Source organism: Chiloscyllium plagiosum, unplaced genomic scaffold (genome assembly GCF_037043375.1).
Source record: "Chiloscyllium plagiosum isolate Xiang-an unplaced genomic scaffold, Cpla_swu_hap1 HiC_scaffold_15, whole genome shotgun sequence".
Classification (NCBI taxonomy): Eukaryota; Metazoa; Chordata; class Chondrichthyes; order Orectolobiformes; family Hemiscylliidae; genus Chiloscyllium; species Chiloscyllium plagiosum.
The window spans coordinates 21,735,305-21,754,918 of NW_028270153.1; the positions used below are offsets into that span (position 1 = coordinate 21,735,305).

Sequence of the window (19,614 nt, forward strand, 5' to 3'; positions counted from 1 at the left end):
GGGGAGGACGAGAGAGCGAGGGGGGGGGAGGACGAGAGAGCGAGGGGGGGAGGACGAGGAGAGCGAGGGGGGAGGACGAGAGAGCGAGGGGGGGGGGAAGGACGAGAGAGCGAGGGGGGGGGGAAGGACGAGCGAGCGAGGGGGGGGGGAAGGACGAGGAGAGCGAGGGGGGGGAAGGACGAGAGAGCGAGGGGGGGGGTGGGAAGGGACGAGAGAGCGAGGGGGGGGGGGGAAGGACGAGAGAGCGAGGGGGGTGGGGGAAGGACGAGAGAGCGAGGGGGGGGGGGAAGGACGAGAGAGCGAGGGGGGGGGGGAAGGACGAGAGAGCGAGGGGGGGGAAGGACGAGAGAGCGAGGGGGGGTGGGGAAGGACGAGAGAGCGAGGGGGGGGGGGAAGGACGAGAGAGCGAGGGGGGGGGGGGGGAAGGACGAGAGAGCGGGGGGGGGGGGAAGGACGAGAGAGCGAGGGGGGGGGAAGGACGAGAGAGCGAGGGGGGGGGAAGGACGAGAGAGCGAGGGGGGGGGAAGGACGAGAGAGCGAGGGGGGGGGGGAAGGACGAGAGAGCGAGGGGGGGGGGAAGGACGAGAGAGCGAGGGGGGGGGAAGGACGAGAGAGAGCGAGGGGGGGGAGGACGAGAGAGAGCGAGGGGGGGAGGACGAGAGAGAGCGAGGGGGGGGAGGACGAGAGAGAGCGAGGGGGGGAGGACGAGAGAGAGCGAGGGGGGGCAGGACGAGAGAGAGCGAGAGGGGGAGGACGAGAGAGAGCGAGAGGGGGAGGACGAGTGAGCGAGGGGGAGGACGAGTGAGCGAGGGGGGAGGACGAGAGAGAAAGGGGGGGGGAAGGATGTGAGAGCAAGGGGGGGAAGGACGAGAGAGAAAGGGGGGGAAGGATGTGAGAGCAAGGGGGGGGAAGGACGAGAGAGCGAGGGGGGGAAGGACGAGAGAGCGAGGGGGTAAGGACGAGAGAGCGAGGGGGGGGAAGGACGAGGAGAGCGAGGGGGGGAAGACGAGAGAGCGAGGGGGGGAAGGACGAGAGAGCGAGGGGGGAAGGACGAGAGAGCGAGGGGGGGAAGGACGAGAGAGCGAGGGGGGGGGGGGAAGGACGAGAGAGCGAGGGGGGGGAAGGACGAGAGAGAGCGAGGGGGGGGGACGAGAGAGCGAGGGGGGGGACGACGAGAGAGCGAGGGGGGGAGGACGAGAGAGCGAGGGTGGGGGGGAAGGACGAGAGAGCGAGGGGGGGAAGGACGAGAGAGCAAGGGGGGGAAGGACGAGAGAGCAAGGGGGGGGAAGGACGAGAGAGCGAGGGGGGAAGGACGAGAGAGCGAGGGGGGGAAGGACGAGAGAGCGAGGGGGGGGGGGAAGGACGAGAGAGCGAGGGCGGGGGGGGAAGGACGAGAGAGCGAGGGGGGGGGGAGAAGGACGAGAGAGCGGGGGGGGGGGGAAGGACGGAGAGCGAGGGGACGAGAGAGCGAGGGGGGGGAAGGACGAGAGAGAGCGAGGGGGGGGGGAAGGACGAGAGAGCGAGGGGGGGGAAGGACGAGAGAGAGCGAGGGGGGGGACGAGAGAGCGAGGGGGGGGGACGACGAGAGAGCGAGGGGGGGAGGACGAGAGAGCGAGGGTGGGGGGGGAAGGACGAGAGAGCGAGGGGGGGAAGGACGAGAGAGCAAGGGGGGAAGGACGAGAGAGCAAGGGGGGGGAAGGACGAGAGAGCGAGGGGGGGAAGGACGAGAGAGCGAGGGGGGGGAAGGACGAGAGAGCGAGGGGGGGGAAGGACGAGAGAGCGAGGGGGGGGAAGGACGAGAGAGCGAGGGCGGGGGGGGAAGGACGAGAGAGCGAGGGGGGGGGGGAAGGACGAGAGAGCGGGGGGGGGGAAGGACGAGAGAGCGAGGGGGGGAAGGACGAGAGAGAGCGAGGGGGGGACGAGAGAGCGAGGGGGGGGGAGGACGAGAGAGCGTGGGGGGAGGACGAGAGAGCGAGGGGGGGAGGACGAGAGAGCGAGGGGGGGGGAAGGACGAGAGAGCGGGGGGGGGGGAGGACGAGAGAGCGAGGGGGGAGGACGAGAGAGCGAGGGGGGGGGGAAGGACGAGAGAGGCGGGGGGGGAGGACGAGAGAGCGAGGGGGAAGGACGAGAGAGCAAGGGGGGGGAAGGACGAGAGAGCAAGGGGGGGGGGGAAGGACGAGAGAGCGAGGGGGGGGAAGGACGAGAGAGCGAGGGGGGGGGGAAGGGACGAGAGAGCGAGGGGGGGGGGAAGGACGAGAGAGGCGAGGGGGGGGGGAAGGACGAGAGAGCGAGGGGGGGGAAGGACGAGAGAGAGCGAGGGGGGAGGACGAGAGAGAGCGAGGGGGGGGGAGGACGAGAGAGAGCGAGAGCGAGAGGACGCGCGAGAGGGCGCGCGAGAGGGCGCGCGAGAGGGCGCGCGAGAGAGAATGAGAGAGAATGAGAGAGAGAAGATGAGAGAGAATGAGAGAGAGAGAGAGAATGAGAGAGAGAGAGGAGACAACAAGAGAGAGGAACGAGAGAGAGAGAGAGAGAGAATGAGAATGAGAGAACGAGAGAGAGAACGAGAGAGAGAACGAGAGAGAGAACGAGAGAGAGAACGAGAGAGAGAGAACGAGAGAGGGAGAACGAGAGAGGGAGAGAGAGAACGAAGAGAGAGAGAGAACGAGAGAGAGAGAGAGAGAACGAGAGAGAGTGAGAGAGAACGAGAGAGAGTGAGAGAACGAGAGAGAGTACGAGAGAACGAGAGAGAACGAGAGAACGAGAGAGAGAGAGAACGAAGAGAGAGAGAACGAGAGAGAGAGAGAACGAGAGAGAGAGAACGAGAGAGAGAGAGAACGAAGAGAGAGAGAGAACGGAGAGAGAGAGAACGAGAGAGAGAGAGAACGAGAGAGAGAGAGAACGAGAGAGAGAGAACGAGAGAGAGAAAGAATGAGAGAGAGAGAGAAAGAGAATGAGAGAGAGAGAGAGAATGAGAGAGAGAGAGAGAATGGGGGAAAGAGAGAATGGGGGAAAGAGAGAGAATGGGGGAGAGAGAGAATGGGGGAGAGAGAGAATGGGGGAGAGAGAGAATGGGGGAGAGAGAGAATGGGGGAGAGAGAGAATGGGGGAGAGAGAGAATGGGGAGAGAGAGAATGGGAGGAGAGAGAATGGGGGAGAGAGAGAGAATGGGGGAGAGAGAGAGAATGGGGGAGAGAGAGAGAATGGCGGAGAGGGAGAGAATGGGGGAGAGGGAGAGAATGGGGGAGGGAGAGAGAATGGGGGAGAGAGAGAGAATGGGGGAGAGAGAGAGAATGGGGGAAGAGAGAGAATGGGGGAAGAGAGAGAATGGGGGAAGAGAGAGAGGGGGAGAGAGAGAGAAATGGGAGAGAGAGAGAATGGGAGAGAGAGAGAGAGAGAGAGAAAATGGGAGAGAGAGAGAGAGAGAGAGAAAATGGGAGAGAGAGAGAGAGAGAGAGAGAGAGAGAGAGAGAATGGGAGAGAGAGCCCAGATAAGGGGATAAATTAAGAAGGACTCTTGTTGGGTAACCTCAGCAAGTCCAGGAGTGACACCCACTCTGTCGGCATCAGTCTATGGTTCCACGTATACTGCTACCAATCAGTGACTGTGCTGCATTTGGGCTTCCTGAATAAGCAGTGTAAACTACGTCCTATTTCACCTGTGTGGTCCAAGTCACTTTCAGAGGTATTTGATTGGTTTTATTCCAGAACCCTTTAGCTGCAGTCTGAGCAGTCCAATGAAAGGCAAGCTCATTGCATGTCAGCAGGAGATAAGCACAGAACCCGATTCTCCAAATCACTGTTTCCTTCAATAGTTTCAGGTGAAAATTCAAGTCTCACATGCCTTTGATTTGAAAGTTTTGAACCAGTCTCAAGCGACGCCTGAATTTAACAGCTCTGTCTAGTTCACATCAGCAGTGCTGTCAGCTGTGTGAAACCTAAACAAAAGGAATGACCACTGATCTGAGACCACCTTTACAAGGTAAATCATGGTTTTACTCTGGGTTCGAAAGAAGTCATACTGGACTCAAAACATTAAATCTCTCTGCAGAGGCTACCAGATCTGCTGAGTCACTCCAGCACTTTGTTTCAGATTTCTAGAAACCTCAGTGTTTTATCTTTACATATTATTCATTATTTTATTTGATTGTTTTTTACCTTTCATTATTGCAAACATGGTTCTAAAGTTAAGGTGTTATTAAATTTAAAAGTCAAAAATCACAACATGGAGTTATAGTCCACGGGGTTATTAAAACATTAGCTTTCAGAGCATCAGCACCTGATGGAGGAGCAGCACTCCGAAAGCTAGTGTTTTCAAATCAACCTGTTGGACTCTGAACCTGGTGCTGTGCGATTTTGACCTTGTCCCAACACCGGCACCTCCACATCATAAATTTAAAGGGACTTCCATGTGTTGTGTTAGGAACTACAATGTGATAGAAAGGAACACTGCACTTAAACAGTTGTTTCCCATTTTTATATGTGCAGGACCAACAGGTATGACATAAATAACTGCTGATTTATCACCAGCTTGACATGATGTTACATAATCTGATAAAACACAATCAGCAAAGGTGTGATCAAACGAAACCACAGTCTTGCTCGAGTAAACATAGCCTACTTTAATCAAATGCCATTAGTAGACCTTGCAGTCACTGCAGGTGACTCTAGTACTTCATTTGGATTACCTTGCCAAATCCGGCCTCCATTAATCAGTACCTCAGCGGGGTAGGAAGGGTGGTCTGGTTGATAGAAGTGAATCACGAAGGCATATCGCCCCGGAGTCGGAATACGGCTGCTGAAGGTGGCAACAGTCTGCAAAAGGACAAGGACATCAATTGTTGGAGCGGTTTCCTTTCATTGTGGCTTTCATAGCACAAGAGTGTTGCATTCCAAAATGACAAAAGCTAGTTTGCAGCAAAAAAAGCTCTATCTCGACTTTTCAACTAAATTGGAGTGCAAGAATGTAACCTTTTGCTGTTTCCCTGAATCTGTTCTCCACACACTGTCCAAAAAAATTGATTTGACTAGGATTTGGTTCTGCTCTCTTCCAAATAGTTTGTTCCTTACTGGGAGCTAGCCGTGAAAGGGAGCGCTTAAACACTTCCAAACAAGTTCAGAGAGGGGCGTTTGCAATTATTAAAAATCCACAGCTGCTTGTTTTTAAAATTCATTAATGACATGTGGCCATTCCCAATTGTCCAGAGGACAGTTAAATGTCATGTAGGCCCATGTAGGCCAGACCAGGTAAAGATGGCAAGTTCCTTCCCCACAGGACATTGGTAAACCAGATGGGTTTTTCCTGATACCTGACAATGATTTCCTGGTCATTGTAAGAGCACTGCTTGACTCCGAATTCCAGATATTTATTGAATTCAATTTCCACCATCTGTCTTGGCAAGATTTGAACCTGGGTCCCCGAGATATTACTAGGGTCTCTGGATTGATAGTTTAGTAATAATACCACTTGGCCATCACCTCCCATTCCCACTTGCAGCTCAATAAGGAGGCAGGTTGGTGTCCAGGCAATGCTCTGCTGAGGTGGATCAGTCATTGAAATATGTTAATAAAGTCTTGTGGCTCAGATTTTAAGCAAACATTTAGACTTTAACAATCGTAAGCCTGGATTCGCAAAGATGGTTGCATCCAGCTGCTGTAGAGAAGCTCAGGTATCTAGACCCAGAAGTTACGTGGTTTTTGCAGTAATGTCAAAGATGCTTATTCTCCACTGAAGACCCCCAAATAATTTTGCCACCTTTCACCACTTCCCAAAATCCAATGTTTTCCCTTTTCCCATTGATCTGCTAGTTGTTCCACATTCTCTTTCCTCCCTATTTCACTCTGCCTCACTCTAATCTGTGACCTTACTCCATTTCATGGGTAGCTGAGCAGCGAGTGAAGAATAAATTCATTTATAAATTCTTGCATTTGGATCATAACAGAGTACCATATTTGTGTACAGTACTTTCAAATGAGAGATGAGAAAATTGGCAAACAAAAATAAACTGAGAGTACCGGTTGCCTGAAAATTCCTGTGTTCACTGACAAATCAATAGCACCTTGAATTCACAGGAAATTGATCGGATGCAATGGTGTAGCCTGGGGAGATAAATGGAAGCTGTTTCCTGTGCTTTTTTCAGATCAGAGGCATGTTTTTACAGGTTGTTGCTTTATGTTCTCGCTAAAGTCTCTCTACATTTTTAAGCACAGGAAAATAAAACCTTTTATTACAACAAAACAAAGTCTGGAACCAATGACTGTTGATGGAGGATAATATATAAAATCTTTATACATAAGCAATATATAGCTCTAAGCTTTATCATTGTGCTTCTAGCAAATTAGACTGTATTGCTAGACTTTTAACTAATCTGTGCCAAGTTAATCACTACTAAATTGACCTAACCTTCATATTGAATTGGGATGCCATGTTATAGAGCTTCAAAAGGCTAACTTTTAACCCTCTATGTCAATTCTGCTGGTCTTGTGACTACAAACATATAGTAGGATTTACCTGAGGGGACCGAAGTAAGATCAAGTCAGTTGTCTCCACAATGGTAGGTGGTTGAATGGGAGGCTGTTGCAGTCGGTCAAGGGTTCTGAGTGGATAAAGGTGCAGCAGTGTCGAGGGAGAGGAAATTTCTCCTTCTCTCAGGATAATGGATTGAGAAGGCTTCTGGAACCTGGAGGTGGTGCAGGAGCCACTGCAAGGCAGACAGCAAAACAATAAGATTAAACATTAATGCAAGCCATACTTTCCAAGTTTGCCAGTGGTATGGAGCTCAGAAATGTAGCAAAAAAAAAATGAACAAGCTACTCAGAGAAAACACAGACAATGGCAGAATAATAAAAGTATAACAGATCAAAAGTTAGCACTGAGAAGCAGGAAGTGATCCATTGTGGTTGGAAGAAATAAGACAGGCACTATGAACTAAATGATACAATTCTGGATGGGGTGCAGGGGCAGAGAGATTTGGGGTGCACATATACCAACCAAGTTCAGAAGGCATTCAAAAACCATATAGCCTTCTTGGTTTTATTAATAGAAGCCATAGAATAGATCGGACTGTGACAACACGGACACAAAGTTGACTTGAGTGACAGGAAACACATCAGTGGTGAGCAGCTGTTTATTCAACTGTTAAGATGGTATATAAAAAGGGACTCCAAGTGGGAAGAGGCCAAAGGTGGGAAATTATTTGGGGGTCTCGAGTGGAGAATAAGTATATCTGACATTGCGACAAAAATCACATCCCTTCTGAGTCTGGCTATTTGAGCTTCCCTGCATGGACCTGAGTAATAATACGATCAAACTCTGCAGTGTTGACACTGGAGCAATGCTTTTCTTGTTCTATATTAGTAAACTCAGATTTAGGTGTACAGCACACAACTTCCACAACTTGCAGATGTTATAAACTTAGGAATGTTGTACGCCATGAGAAGGATAGTATAGAACTACACAAGGGCATGGACAGGCTGGTGGAATGGACCAAGATGTGGCAGATGAGATTTAGTATGGAGGGCGCATGCTGTGATAAATTTTGGAAAGATGACAGCAATAAACTAAGAAATGCAATTCTAGAGGAAATGGAGGAACAAATAGACCAGAGGATCTTTGTATACAAAATCAGTGAGATAGGCACAACCAGTTGAGAAAATAAGTTAACAAAGAAAAAGTAAAGGATCCTAGGTTTTATAAATAGCAAAGTGGAAATGCAGGTACAATTACAACATTTAAATGGCATCTGGATGGGTACGCGAATACAAAGGATTGAGAGGGATATGAGCCAAATGCTAGCAAATTTGACGAGATTTGTTTAGGATACCTGGTCGCATGGACGGGTTCAACCAAAGGGTCTGTTTCCGTGTTATACAACTCTATGAACATTTATGAAACCCTAGTTGGCATCAAGAGGAGTATCGAGCCGAATGGCCTACTCCCGTTCGTATTTCTATGGCCTAGAAATATGGGCATCACACTTTAGGAAAGGTGTGAATATTTTAGAGAGGGTACAGTAAAGATTCATGGCATTGAGTCCAGGAGTGGTGCACATCAGTCACGTGGAAAGATTGGAGAAGCAGAGGTTGTTCAGCTTGGAGAAGGGGGGAAGGTTGTAAGGAGATTTGTTAGAGCTGTTTAAAACCAGGGACTGTTTTGAGAAAATAGGAAGTCATTGTTGCCAGCAAGCAGCAATAATCACACAAAACAAATTGAAAATCAATACAGTCATTGAGTGAGACTGGCAAAATATCCAAAGGTGACAGGAAGATATACCATTATTTTTGTTTTTACATGATGAGTTATTGCAATCTGAAATCCGCTGCTAAAAGGGTTGTAGAAACAGATTCAACAGTAACGTGAACCAATTTTCTTTTTAATACATGAAGGGTAAATATTTACAGGGCTATAAATAAAATATAGGAGAATACAGGAATGATGGACTGAATGGCCACCTTCTATGTTTTCTGATTCTAAAATCCAGGCCATTTCCATATGGCGAAGTGTGTAAACCGATCATATGGATGATTTCTTGAAAAAAATAATGAGAATAGGGAAAATATTTAGTAAGTTATATTTAGTTATTGTCTAGTTCTTGGATTTTTGTATCCTGTTGGTGCTGTGTGTTCATTTCTGAACTATTGTGTGTCTCAGGCTGCAGTCAAAATCGCCTACAGCTCTGGTTACTTGGGTGGAAGCTCACCTAAATAAAGTCAAAATATGCAGATTGAAAGAAGTATTAACCAAACCTGCTTTCATCAGCACTTGTTACTGGATACTTCAATAGTGTATATGTTAACAGGAGTGGTAATTATCAGCAGTCACTTCCACATGATTATAAATATCATGAATCAGCACTGATACAGGATGTACTGAGAGTACATGCGTTAACAGAAAATAATTTTATTATAAAGTTATGAAGTCCCAGCTTGCAAACAGCCCTTCATCCTGATACAATGTTCTCAGATTACTATTACAATAAATTACAGTCATTTAGGGTTTCTTGTAAGACCTGCCAAAACAGGCAGCTGTATTCAAGGATCATTCAGCAATAGGAGATTAAGACATCTGATGGTTTTGGAAAATAAAAACACACTTTATGGTACTACTTATATTGTGTTTAACAGAGTAGGTGAAACTCAAATTTAAATGTTTGTGATGTCATAATGACCCAGTGCTCAACACTGATCTTTTTCTGTGCAATTTTATTGCATGAATTTGTAAGAAGGGTCTCTGGAGTGCCTCCAGACACTTCAGCACAGGACTCGTCAAAATCCCGGAGAATCTATGGGCAAGAGCTGGTCTCATTTCCCGGTTGCAAACCCATCCCTGACGGAGGCTACGTATAGGTCAACATTTTCATTAAGGCACAAGCCGAATTTGTGCGAGATCCGAAGTGGCTAATTAGCTATTGTGGAGGCAGTAATAAAGGCAAGGAACCAGCCATTGCTGCTGCTGCTGCTGTTTATCTCGAATTTTAGAAATTAAAGGAATCAGCATCTTCAAACTGACTAGGGCAGGTGGAAAACATGAACCCAAACCCAGGGTAGATTAAGGAAATTGTAAAGTTTTAAACTTTAATTGTTTTCCAAAAGACTTTTGGCAAAACTTTCTCTCTTCTTTGGAAAACCACCTAAAACATTTCCAATATTATCTTCCTTCTTCTAGACAGACTGGAGTTGTTCAGCTTTGAACAACTTCTGAAGGGCACCTGTACCTCTTAAAATCTGATAACTTTAGGCAGTGGGTTCTTACCAAACTCATTAATTACATAAACGTGCCTGATTAACAGCATACGGAGTTCATTTTCTCACCCTCTCAAAATTATCACAATCAAGATAAGGCAACAGACTGGCACGGTAGCTATTAATGCTATTTTGTTTTTGGCTGACCACTTCTATGCCAACTTGATTTGACACACGAAAATCCCAATTCCATGTCTCTTGCTAGCCTGCAGGCCATCCATTAAAGTTATAGCAACTGGAAAAAACTCCCAGGAAATTAAGGACTGCATTCGATCTGTGTAATGTCTGCAATAAGTAAGAACCTTAAATCTGAGCAGTGTTAAGGATTTATTGAAATGTACCAAACAATTAAATGTTAAATGCTCAAATTATGGTCAACTCTCACAACAGCATGCATATAGGTCAAATAGATAAATTTCCATAATCTATAACTAGTGGAATGTTGCAGGGATCAGTGCTGGGGTCACAATTATTTATGATATATGCATAACTTGAAGGAGGAAAATGAATGTACTAACGCCAAGTTTGTGGATAATATAGAAAACAAAAGTGGGAAAGCAAGTGGTGAAGATGACACAAAGATTGAAAAGGGGTACAGACACATTAATGCAAGTGGGCAAAAACTTTACAAATGGAACATAAAGGGAGGTTATGCACTTTGGCAGGAACACAACCAAAAGCTGAGTATTGTTACATTGGAGAAAGACTGCAAAAAGCTACAGTACAGAGTAATTTGGATATCTTCACGCATAAACCTTATTCAAAACCGTGCCACCTGAAACGTCAACTCTCCTGCTCCTCAGTGGCTCAGTGGTTAGCACTGCTTCCTCACAGCACCAGGGTCCCAGGTTCGATTGCAGCCTCGGTTGACTGTTTGTGTGGAGTTTGCACATTCTCCCTGTGTCTGCGTGGGTGTGCTCCGGTTTCCTCCCACAGTCACAAAGATGTGCAGGTCACGTGAATTGGCCAGGCTAAATTGCCCATAGTATTAGGTGCATTAGTCAGAGGGAAATGGGTCTGGGTGGGTTAATCTTCAGAGGGTCAGTGTGGACTGGTTGGGCCGAAGGGCCTGTTTCCACAATGTAGGGAATCTAATCTAATTCAGCAGGTAACAGGAAAGCCAAATGGAATGTTGTCCTTTATTTCACAGGGAATGGAGTACAAAAACATAGGGAAATACTTGCCAAAACAATACAAGGTATCACTCAAACTACAGCTGAAACACTGCCAAAAGCTTTGGTCCCCTTATCTCAGGAAAGATATGTTGGTGTTGGAAGCAGTCCAGAGAAGTTCATGATGGAGGGACTGACATATGAGGATAGGTTGAGTCTGTACTGATGGGAGTTTAAAAAATGAGAGGCAATCTTATTAAAGATTAAATATTATACTGGATTTTCAGGGGATTTGACAGGGTGAACGTGGATGGGCTGTTTCCCTTTGTGGGAGTGTTTAAGACTGGAGGGTATAATCTCAGAAAATGGGGTCACCCATTTCAGATAAGGTTGAGGAAGAATTTCTTCTCTCAGAGGTAGTGAATCTATGGAATTCTTTACTGCAGATGGCTCAAGAGGCTGGGCCCTTAAGCGTATTCAATGCTGAGATGGGCAGATTTTTAATCAGTAAGAGAATCAAGGGTTATGAGGAACAGGCAGGAAAGAGGAGTTGAGGATTATCAGAACAGTCACGATCTCTCTGAACGGCAAAGGAGACTGGATGGTTTGGATGGCCTACTTCTGTTGTAAGCTCTTATGGCCTTAATTCTGAGTGCTGAGTCGAGAATGTGGTGCTGGAAAAGCACAGCAGATTTGGCAGCATCCGAGGGGCAGGAGAATTGACATTTCAGGCATAAGCCCTTCATCAGGAACGATTCCTGATGAAGGGTTTATGGTCCGAAATATCAATTCTCCTGCTCCTCAGATGCTGCCTGACCTGCTGTGCTTTTCCAGCACCACACTCTCGACTCTAATCTCCAGCATCTGCAGTCCTCACTTGCTATGACTTAATTCTGAGTGCTGTTGGTTCCTTCCAAACACCACATCATTCTCTTTCAGGAAATCTTTCAAATTACAAGAACATCATTGAGCTCATGCAAAGTTAGAAAAGGTAAAGAATAATTTTAACACTCTCATTTGTTTATGATAAAAATGTAACATTACATTCTCTCTACCTTAAGTAGTAGCTACTAAGAGGTTGGCTCACCAGTTGGCATTAGTCAGATAAGTTGGAAAAAACATACTGGACAGTACAATCACCTGTCTGGTGCAAATGTTCCATGAGTACTGATGCAGTGTACTCCTGGCAGTACATATTCCATGGTGAATTGTTCATGGGGTATGAGGTATATTTTGTTCTGCAAATAAATAACAAAATCAGCAACAGCTTGATCCTGTTGTTATTGTATCTCACTTAAAATCAGAGTGCTTGTTCTTTCTCAACATTCACCATCAGCCATTGCTAAGAATCACTAATTTCTAACGCTCGAAATTGAAAAATAAGTGATCACAAGTCAGCACACTGACACCTGTGTCCTACGGAGATAGGTTATAATTATTCATTCAAAAGGAGGGCTTCTATGTCTTCACTTGTACAGGAAGTACTGTTCATCCATTATCTGATTTTAACCAAAATTTTCAGATGTTATAGGGATGATATTATGAAGCTTGAGACAGTTCAGAAGAGATTTACTGGGATGTTGCTGGGAATGGAGGGTTTGAGTTGTAAGGAGATGCTGGGACTTAGTTCACTGGACCACAGGAAGTTGAGGGGTGACCTTATAGAGGTTTATAAAATCATGAAGTGTATATATAAAAGGTGAATGGCACGGGTCTTTTCCCTAGGGTAGGGGATTTCAAGGCCAGGGACCATATTTTTGAGGTGAGAGAAGGAAGATTTAAAAAAAAACATAAGGAGCAACTTTTTTTAATATAGAGTAGTTTGTGTGTGGAATGAACTTCCACAGAAAATGGTTGATGTGGGTACAGTTATAATGTTTACAAGACATTTAAGTAAGTGAATGGGAAAGATTTGGAGGGAAATGGGCCAAATGCAGGCAGGTGGGACTGGTTTAGTTTGGGATTATGGTCGGCATAGAATGGTTGGATCGAAGGACATGTTTCCATGCTGTGAGACTCTAAGAAAAATAGAGTAGTACAACAGAGAACTATTAGGACAGAATGTGTTAAAGCTCCTTACTAAGGAATGTTTTTAATGATTAGATGTTCCATGTGGGGAACACTGCTGAGAGGATACAAGGCTGGGAAGCAGTGGGCCTATAGGATTTGAATTTAACTTTAAACGCATTGAATTCTGAGGCTTTCAGTCCACAATTTCTTAACAACACTCTTTGATGGGCACGGTCTGATCTGTGGAAGCTAATGACATAAGTTGGTAGAACACAGAACATAGGAACAATACAGAGCAGAACAGGCCTTTCGGCCCTTGATGTTGCGGACCTGTGAACTATTCTAAGCTCATCCCCCTACACTATTCCATCATCATCCATGTGTTTATCCAAGGATTGCTTAAATCACCCTCAGTGAATGCAAGAGTTTCATTCAAGGAGAACTGTTGGGCAGAGTTTCTGCTGCTTTGTAACCATTAATTTTATTTAGCTCGAGAATGATATAAAAATCAATCAAGCCAGTGCAAAGGGTTGAGGAATGTTAGGCACAAATTACATCCAGAAAATCTGAGATCTTCTGTGCTGATTTGAAATAAAATTTGCACCAATGCCATGCTTCCTCAATTGATTCTATCTCTGTTGGGAGTTCCTGCTCATCAAGCCCCCTTATGGACTCCAAATTTAAACAAGTTCTTCATCAAGTCACAAACATGATTAGTTTTTGTTTTAAAAGGAGCTTTAAGTTTTGGTTTATTTTACTGTGAAAATGGTTACTGCATACCAACGTAACTGGTAAATGGTTCAGGATTGCTTTTTAAAATTATGTGCAATTCGTTAAAATCAGGATAGAAAGTGTTGGAGAAACTTAGAAGACTTGATCACTTTCTGTCCACAGAAGGTATCATTTCAAATCCAATGATTCCTTTTCAGTTCCAAAGAAAATTCGTTGGACTTAGTTTCTCTCTCCACTGATGGCTGTCAGACCTGCTGAGTTTCTCCTGCACTGTTCAGATTTCCAGCATCCACGGTTCATTGTTATTTTTATTTAAAATCAGCTGTTAGTCTAGAAACTGTAGCAAGGGTGGTCAGCAGATTGGTCACAAATGCCCATATTGCTCATTTCAGTCTTTGTTTTGCCACTGGGGAAGCTCAGAGGCAGTGGCTGGCTAATTTCTTTAGCCAGTAATGGAGAGAAGAAAACGGTGGGGCTGTCTTTACAGGTCTCATATCTCTCAGTGATAGGGTGAAGCATTGTGCTTGAAGAAGCTCGATTGCCTATGCCTCAGATGATGTGTGTATACTCTGACAAGAATGAAGAGTATTAACTGACTATGTGAGCGGAAACCCAAAATAAATTTGACATAGAATCTCAATAAACCTGGAAGAATTCATATAAGAAAAGAGAAAATATCTTATTTTCCGGCAGGTATAGCAACATGCATTTGTTTTAAACAATTAATACAAAGGTAAGAATAGAGTAATAACAATATTGAAGGCATAATTAGTGATTTAGATGCAATACTAACTTTTCATTTATACTCTAACATTGTACCAATTAGCAGGTTTAAGCAACTCGTGTCACAGAAAAAAAAAGTATTGCTCCACAATGCTGTTACTTTTTGCTCCTACAAGATCTCGCAATTGTATCAAGGATTTGGCAGCACAGGTATTGAATGCCAACTCTTATATGTCACCCAAGTGATTTCTGGCCTTCTGCAAGCCTGAACAGTTTACAGTGACCTATTCAGGTGCCCAGTAATAGAATCAGAGAATCCCTACCGTGTGGAAGCAAGCCAATTGGCCCATCAAGTCCACACCGACCCTCCAAAGAGCATCCGACCTCCCACCCTAATCCCATAAACCTACGTTTCCCATGGCCAGTAATAATCAATGGCTTGATGTTGGCAGGGAGAGAGGTTGATGGGAAACATTCTTCTTGTTGTAAAACTCCCTCATACTAGGATTTTCAAGTCACTGTAACTGTCCAACTGTGCACAGAATTACTGAATATCATACACAATTAACTCCCTTCCAAAACATAGAGGTAGCCTCTAGTGCTAACTTTTTAACCTATTTGTTCTCTGACTGGGTTTTGTGAAAGTTAAATGGATCAGCATAGGCAGAGAGAAAATGGTCATATTTGATCTTGTTACACGATCTCTTACCAGGAGGATGTTAGCTGAGTCAGCAACGATCTGCAGTTCCACGTTAGTTGGTAATTCATACACTGCGACACGATTCAAAGAATCAGTTGCAACTCCATGACACAGAAAACTGGAATTAAAAATAAGGTTAAAATTACAGGTGGACAGCAAAATAAAAATTGGTTCAAACAGTATTTGTTCCATAAGTCTGGAGTGCAACCCAAAGTCTTTACTATTTATAATGCAGCGTTCCATTTGTTCAGTTCAACACCACTCATAATGGAATGTCAAAATCTCACAGAAACACTTCCAATTCTTTGCCTATTTAATTTGCCATGCAGCAGATGAGGGGTAGGGAAGGCCAGTGGTGCTACGTAGCCTGAAATATCCAGATTCAGACTGTTTATTTCATTTCCACCACACCGAGAAATTCTTGCAAGGGACGATGAGGAAAAAAACATAGACTCCGGTCTCAGTTCTCAGTGATTGCGGACATGAGAACTCTGAAACTTTTCTTCTTCATTTGCAGCACGTGGGGGTCACTGGCTCAGCCAGCATTTATTACCCATCCCTAAATGCTCTTGAAGAATTGATGACAGTAACTATACGGTCACCATGTTTCATCAAGTCTACGCAGTTTGATGGTTGTCCAAAGACACACAGCATTCACTGATTTATTATTAACACAACATTCACAGTTTCTTGGAATCTTTCAAGCAAAATTGCAGTTCCCAGCAAGAAAATTATACAACATATGGCAAACATGAGAAATTACTGCACAAAATAGGGCGTCACGGAGGCTCAGTGGTTAGCACTGTTGCCTCACAGCACCAAGGTCCCAGGTTCAATTCCAGCCTCAGGCAACTGACTGTGTGGAGTTTGCACATTCTCCCCGTGTCTGCGTGGGTTTCCTTTGGGTGCTCCGGTTTCCTCCCACAGTTCAAAGATGTGCAGGTCAGGTGAATTGGCCACGCTAAATTGCCCATAGTGTTAGGTGCATTAGTCAGAGGGAAATGAGTCTGGGTGCGTTACTCTTCGAGGGGTCGCTGTGGACTGGTTGGGCCGAAAGGCCTGTTTCCACACTGTAGGGAATCTAACCTAATCTAAAATAAGAACATTTGCATATAAGAGTATTTTTCTCCCATAGACACGTGCCATCACTTGACCAGGAGGGTGTCACATTCCCAGGCTTCAGCAGTACAGCGTAGGAAGGATTAAAAAAGAGCTAAGTGGGATCCCGTTCCTCTGTGGAACACCATTTGAGTTCTGCTTTGTACCTCCCACTGAATACACATTCCATTAAACAAAAGGCGTTTTCTGAGATACACATTATATCTCAAAGCAACACCTGGTTTCATTTGAAGTATCTTTATTACAGACCTCAAGATTTAACTCCTTATAAGCTATTGCACTGGCAATTATTTTCCTTGATGTCTTTACCAGTTTACACTAGTGTTAAAATTTTCTCTCTTACTACTCTGAGAGACAATGATAGAACTGAAGAAGTGTCTCAGCCCTAAATGTTAATCGATGTTTCTTTTACTTATTCAATCCCCTGGCCAAATTGTCTGAATTTCTACACACAGCTCATGTTGCCATGGCACAAGAAATCCTCGAGATGGTGCCAAGGAGAGTCACAAGACTAATCCACAGTAATGAGCTAAAAGGAACAATTAGAAAAACCAGTGCTTTTCAGTCTCCTACATATCCACTTCTGAGACCCCACTGAAGTATAGGTCCAAGTTATTTAAACAAGAAAATAAACAATGCACCAGTGTTCTTGGGTAAGAGGTTGAAAGTGTATAGGACAAAATTAGGATACACAAACCAGAAGCTGTCCTCAGAAAGCAATTCAAATATATCACCACATAAATTGATTGAGACCACAACGTCTTCAAGAAATAGTTGTGTAATAAAAGAACAGCAGGGCTGATATTTACGGAGATTTAGCTCATTTTGCTGAAGTGACTTCCTCATTCCAATGAAGCACTTTTTTCAGCATGTTCTACGCTGACTTTTAGATTTCCAGTCTCGGGGTTTTCTATCTCATGTACAGATAGCCTAGTGCAGTGTCTCATCAATCAGTAAAAATCCTCACATGGCTTTAAATAAACTAGCAGTGCCACAGCAGTTATTCGAAAATTAATTGCAATTTCCAAATGCAGTGCAGGACTGGGCAATTTCTAATGAAAACACTTGATTTGGCCAGTGGAAACAAGGACTGCTTTTCTTCTGCTGAAAGACTGATGCACTATTTCTGGTTCTGTCCATGGAGACCATTTCCTCCCCATCCCAGAGTGTTGCACTACCAAAAACAAACAGACTTAGCAGCAGAATTCTTTCGGAGCTTCATGAGGGCAATTGAATAGACATGTGAAGCTGAAACCCTTAGAAGGCTATGGGGATAAAGGACAACTTTTTTCAGGGATACAGTGGAAATGTGACGGATTGATGAGCATCCTTCAATCAGTCTAAAACTCTGCAACTGTACAAGATGTAATATTACGGTAGGGACAAAACAGAAATTGCTGGCAAAACTCAGCAGGTCTGGCAGCATCTGTGGACAGAAGGCAGAAGGGTTATGAAGAAGGGTCACTGGAGCCAAAACATTAACTCTGCTTTGTTTCCACAGATGCGGTCAGACTTGCTCAGTTTCTCTAGCAATTTCTGGTTTTGGTTCTGCTTTACAGTATCTGCAGTTCTGCTTAGTTTTTCACTTGGAAGGAGTGTTTGGAGCCTTGAATGTTACGAAGGGAGGAGGGAAAAAGGTGTTGTATCTCATGCATTTGCATGGACAGTTGTCAAACAGAAGGGAGCAGGTGTTGTGGAGAACATGGGGTAACAATCCTTTTGGAATACTGAAAGCAATAAGTGGGGAAGACATAATTAGTGGAGGCTTCATGCTGGAGCTGGTGAAATTAGGAGAGGATGATTAATCGAATGTGGAGGCTGGTGAGGTGAGGGGTCCGAATAAGAGGATCTCTATCATGGTTCTGGAAGAGAGAAAGGTGAGACCATAAGTGTGAGAAATATATTGGACGCAGTGGATGTCTCAGTCAACAGCACCAGGGACCAGGGTTCGATTACAACCTCGGGCGACTACCTGTGTGGAGTTTGCACATTCTCCCTGTGACTGCGTGGGTTTCCTCCAGATCCTCCGGTTTCCCCCCCACAGTCCAAAGATGTGTAGATCAGGTGAATTGGCCATGCTAAATGGCCCATAGTATTAGGTACATTAGTCAGAGAGAAGTGGGTCTGGGTGGGTGCTCTTTGGAGGGACGGTGTGGACTTGTTGGGCCCGAAGGGCCTGTTTCTACACTGTAGGGAATCTAAACTAAAACCACAATCGGGGGGGATCCTCAGTTTCTTCTATTCAGTCACAGAATTAGGGGATTGGTGGGTAGGCCAGCATTTAGTGACCATCCTAATTGCCTGGAGGGCATTGCTGTCGTTCCGAAGTCACATGTAGGCCAGACAAGTTAAGAATGGCAAATTTCCTTCCCTAAAGGACTTTACTGAACCAGATGGGTTTTTCCGGACAATAGTTTCATGGTCATCGTTAGACTCTTAATTTCAGATTTGTAAAAATTTAATTCAAATTCTACCATCTGCCATGTTGGGATTTGAACATGGGTCCCCTGAACATGAACAAGATTACTGGTCCAGCAAAAATATCATTAGACCACTGTCTCCAACTGAGGGAAAAGGAAGACAAAACAGAACAAATGTGACTGAGACGTAGAGACCTGGAGAAGAAAATGGAGTCCTCACAGGAAGTGGGGTGTAAGGAAATACAGGGTAGATGTGATGATAACAAACTATTTTCAGAAATGCGGACAGGGAATTCAACAAAAGTTCAGAGATGGACCAGGTGAAGGTGACAGAGCGTTGGAAAACAATATTTTTTCATTCAAAGTGAGAGCAGGGTGTGGCTCAAATAGAGTCATCAATGTACTGGGGAAATGAGGTGGGGGCTGCTGAATAGGATGTGAGATAGGAACGGTCCACAAATGCTACAAACAAAAAAAACAGGTATTTTGGGCACTGTAACAATCACCTTTTACATGAACAAAATGAGTGGAGTTGAAGGTGAGAACAATCATAGGCAGGCTGAGGTTCAGTTTCCTGTTAAGAAAGAAGCAATGAGCTGTCAGGCCAGCTTGGTGGATAATGGTAATGGTGAGAGTTTGGATTCTTCCATGGGGTAGAGGAAAGGGATAGGACCATGACATTGAATCATGGTAGGGCATTGGAGGAGTCTTTTCTCTCCCTTTACCTGAAACAGCGGGCTGCAGCTCCTGTTGTCCTGAAGAACCTACCTATGGCTTTCCAGTTTTGAAAGTTTGTCCAATCTCCTTAATTAAATGATGAGTGTCAGGGTCTAACCCAAATGGTGCCTCACATATCATCATATGCCCCAATGTAGATTGTGACTGAAAAGTTGTATTTATCCATTAGTTTCAAAGCACAATAATTGATGTGGATTACGTCTACATAACTGTTACTTATGGTTTCCCACGCATGTGAACACATCTCTGCACATCTGGCTAACCGCCAACTGTTATCTGTAATTTTCAGTATGGACATAAGTATGCTAATGTTGACTTTAGA

The 19,614-nt window shown here is 45.1% G+C and overlaps 1 protein-coding gene across 1 annotated transcript in view; it reads right to left on the bottom strand.

Moving 5' to 3' along the window:
- Positions 1–19,614, bottom strand: part of lama5 (laminin, alpha 5) — a 320,328-nt gene that overhangs the window by 87,944 nt on the left and 212,770 nt on the right. Inside the window, exons 28-32 of the mRNA XM_087994598.1 lie at positions 15,025–15,133; positions 11,991–12,088; positions 6,509–6,698; positions 4,686–4,812; positions 4,493–4,548 (exon numbers count right to left, since the gene is read on the bottom strand). Coding sequence (XP_087850724.1) covers positions 4,493–4,548; positions 4,686–4,812; positions 6,509–6,698; positions 11,991–12,088; positions 15,025–15,133 — 580 coding nt within the window. The remainder of the gene's footprint in view (positions 1–4,492; positions 4,549–4,685; positions 4,813–6,508; positions 6,699–11,990; positions 12,089–15,024; positions 15,134–19,614) is intronic.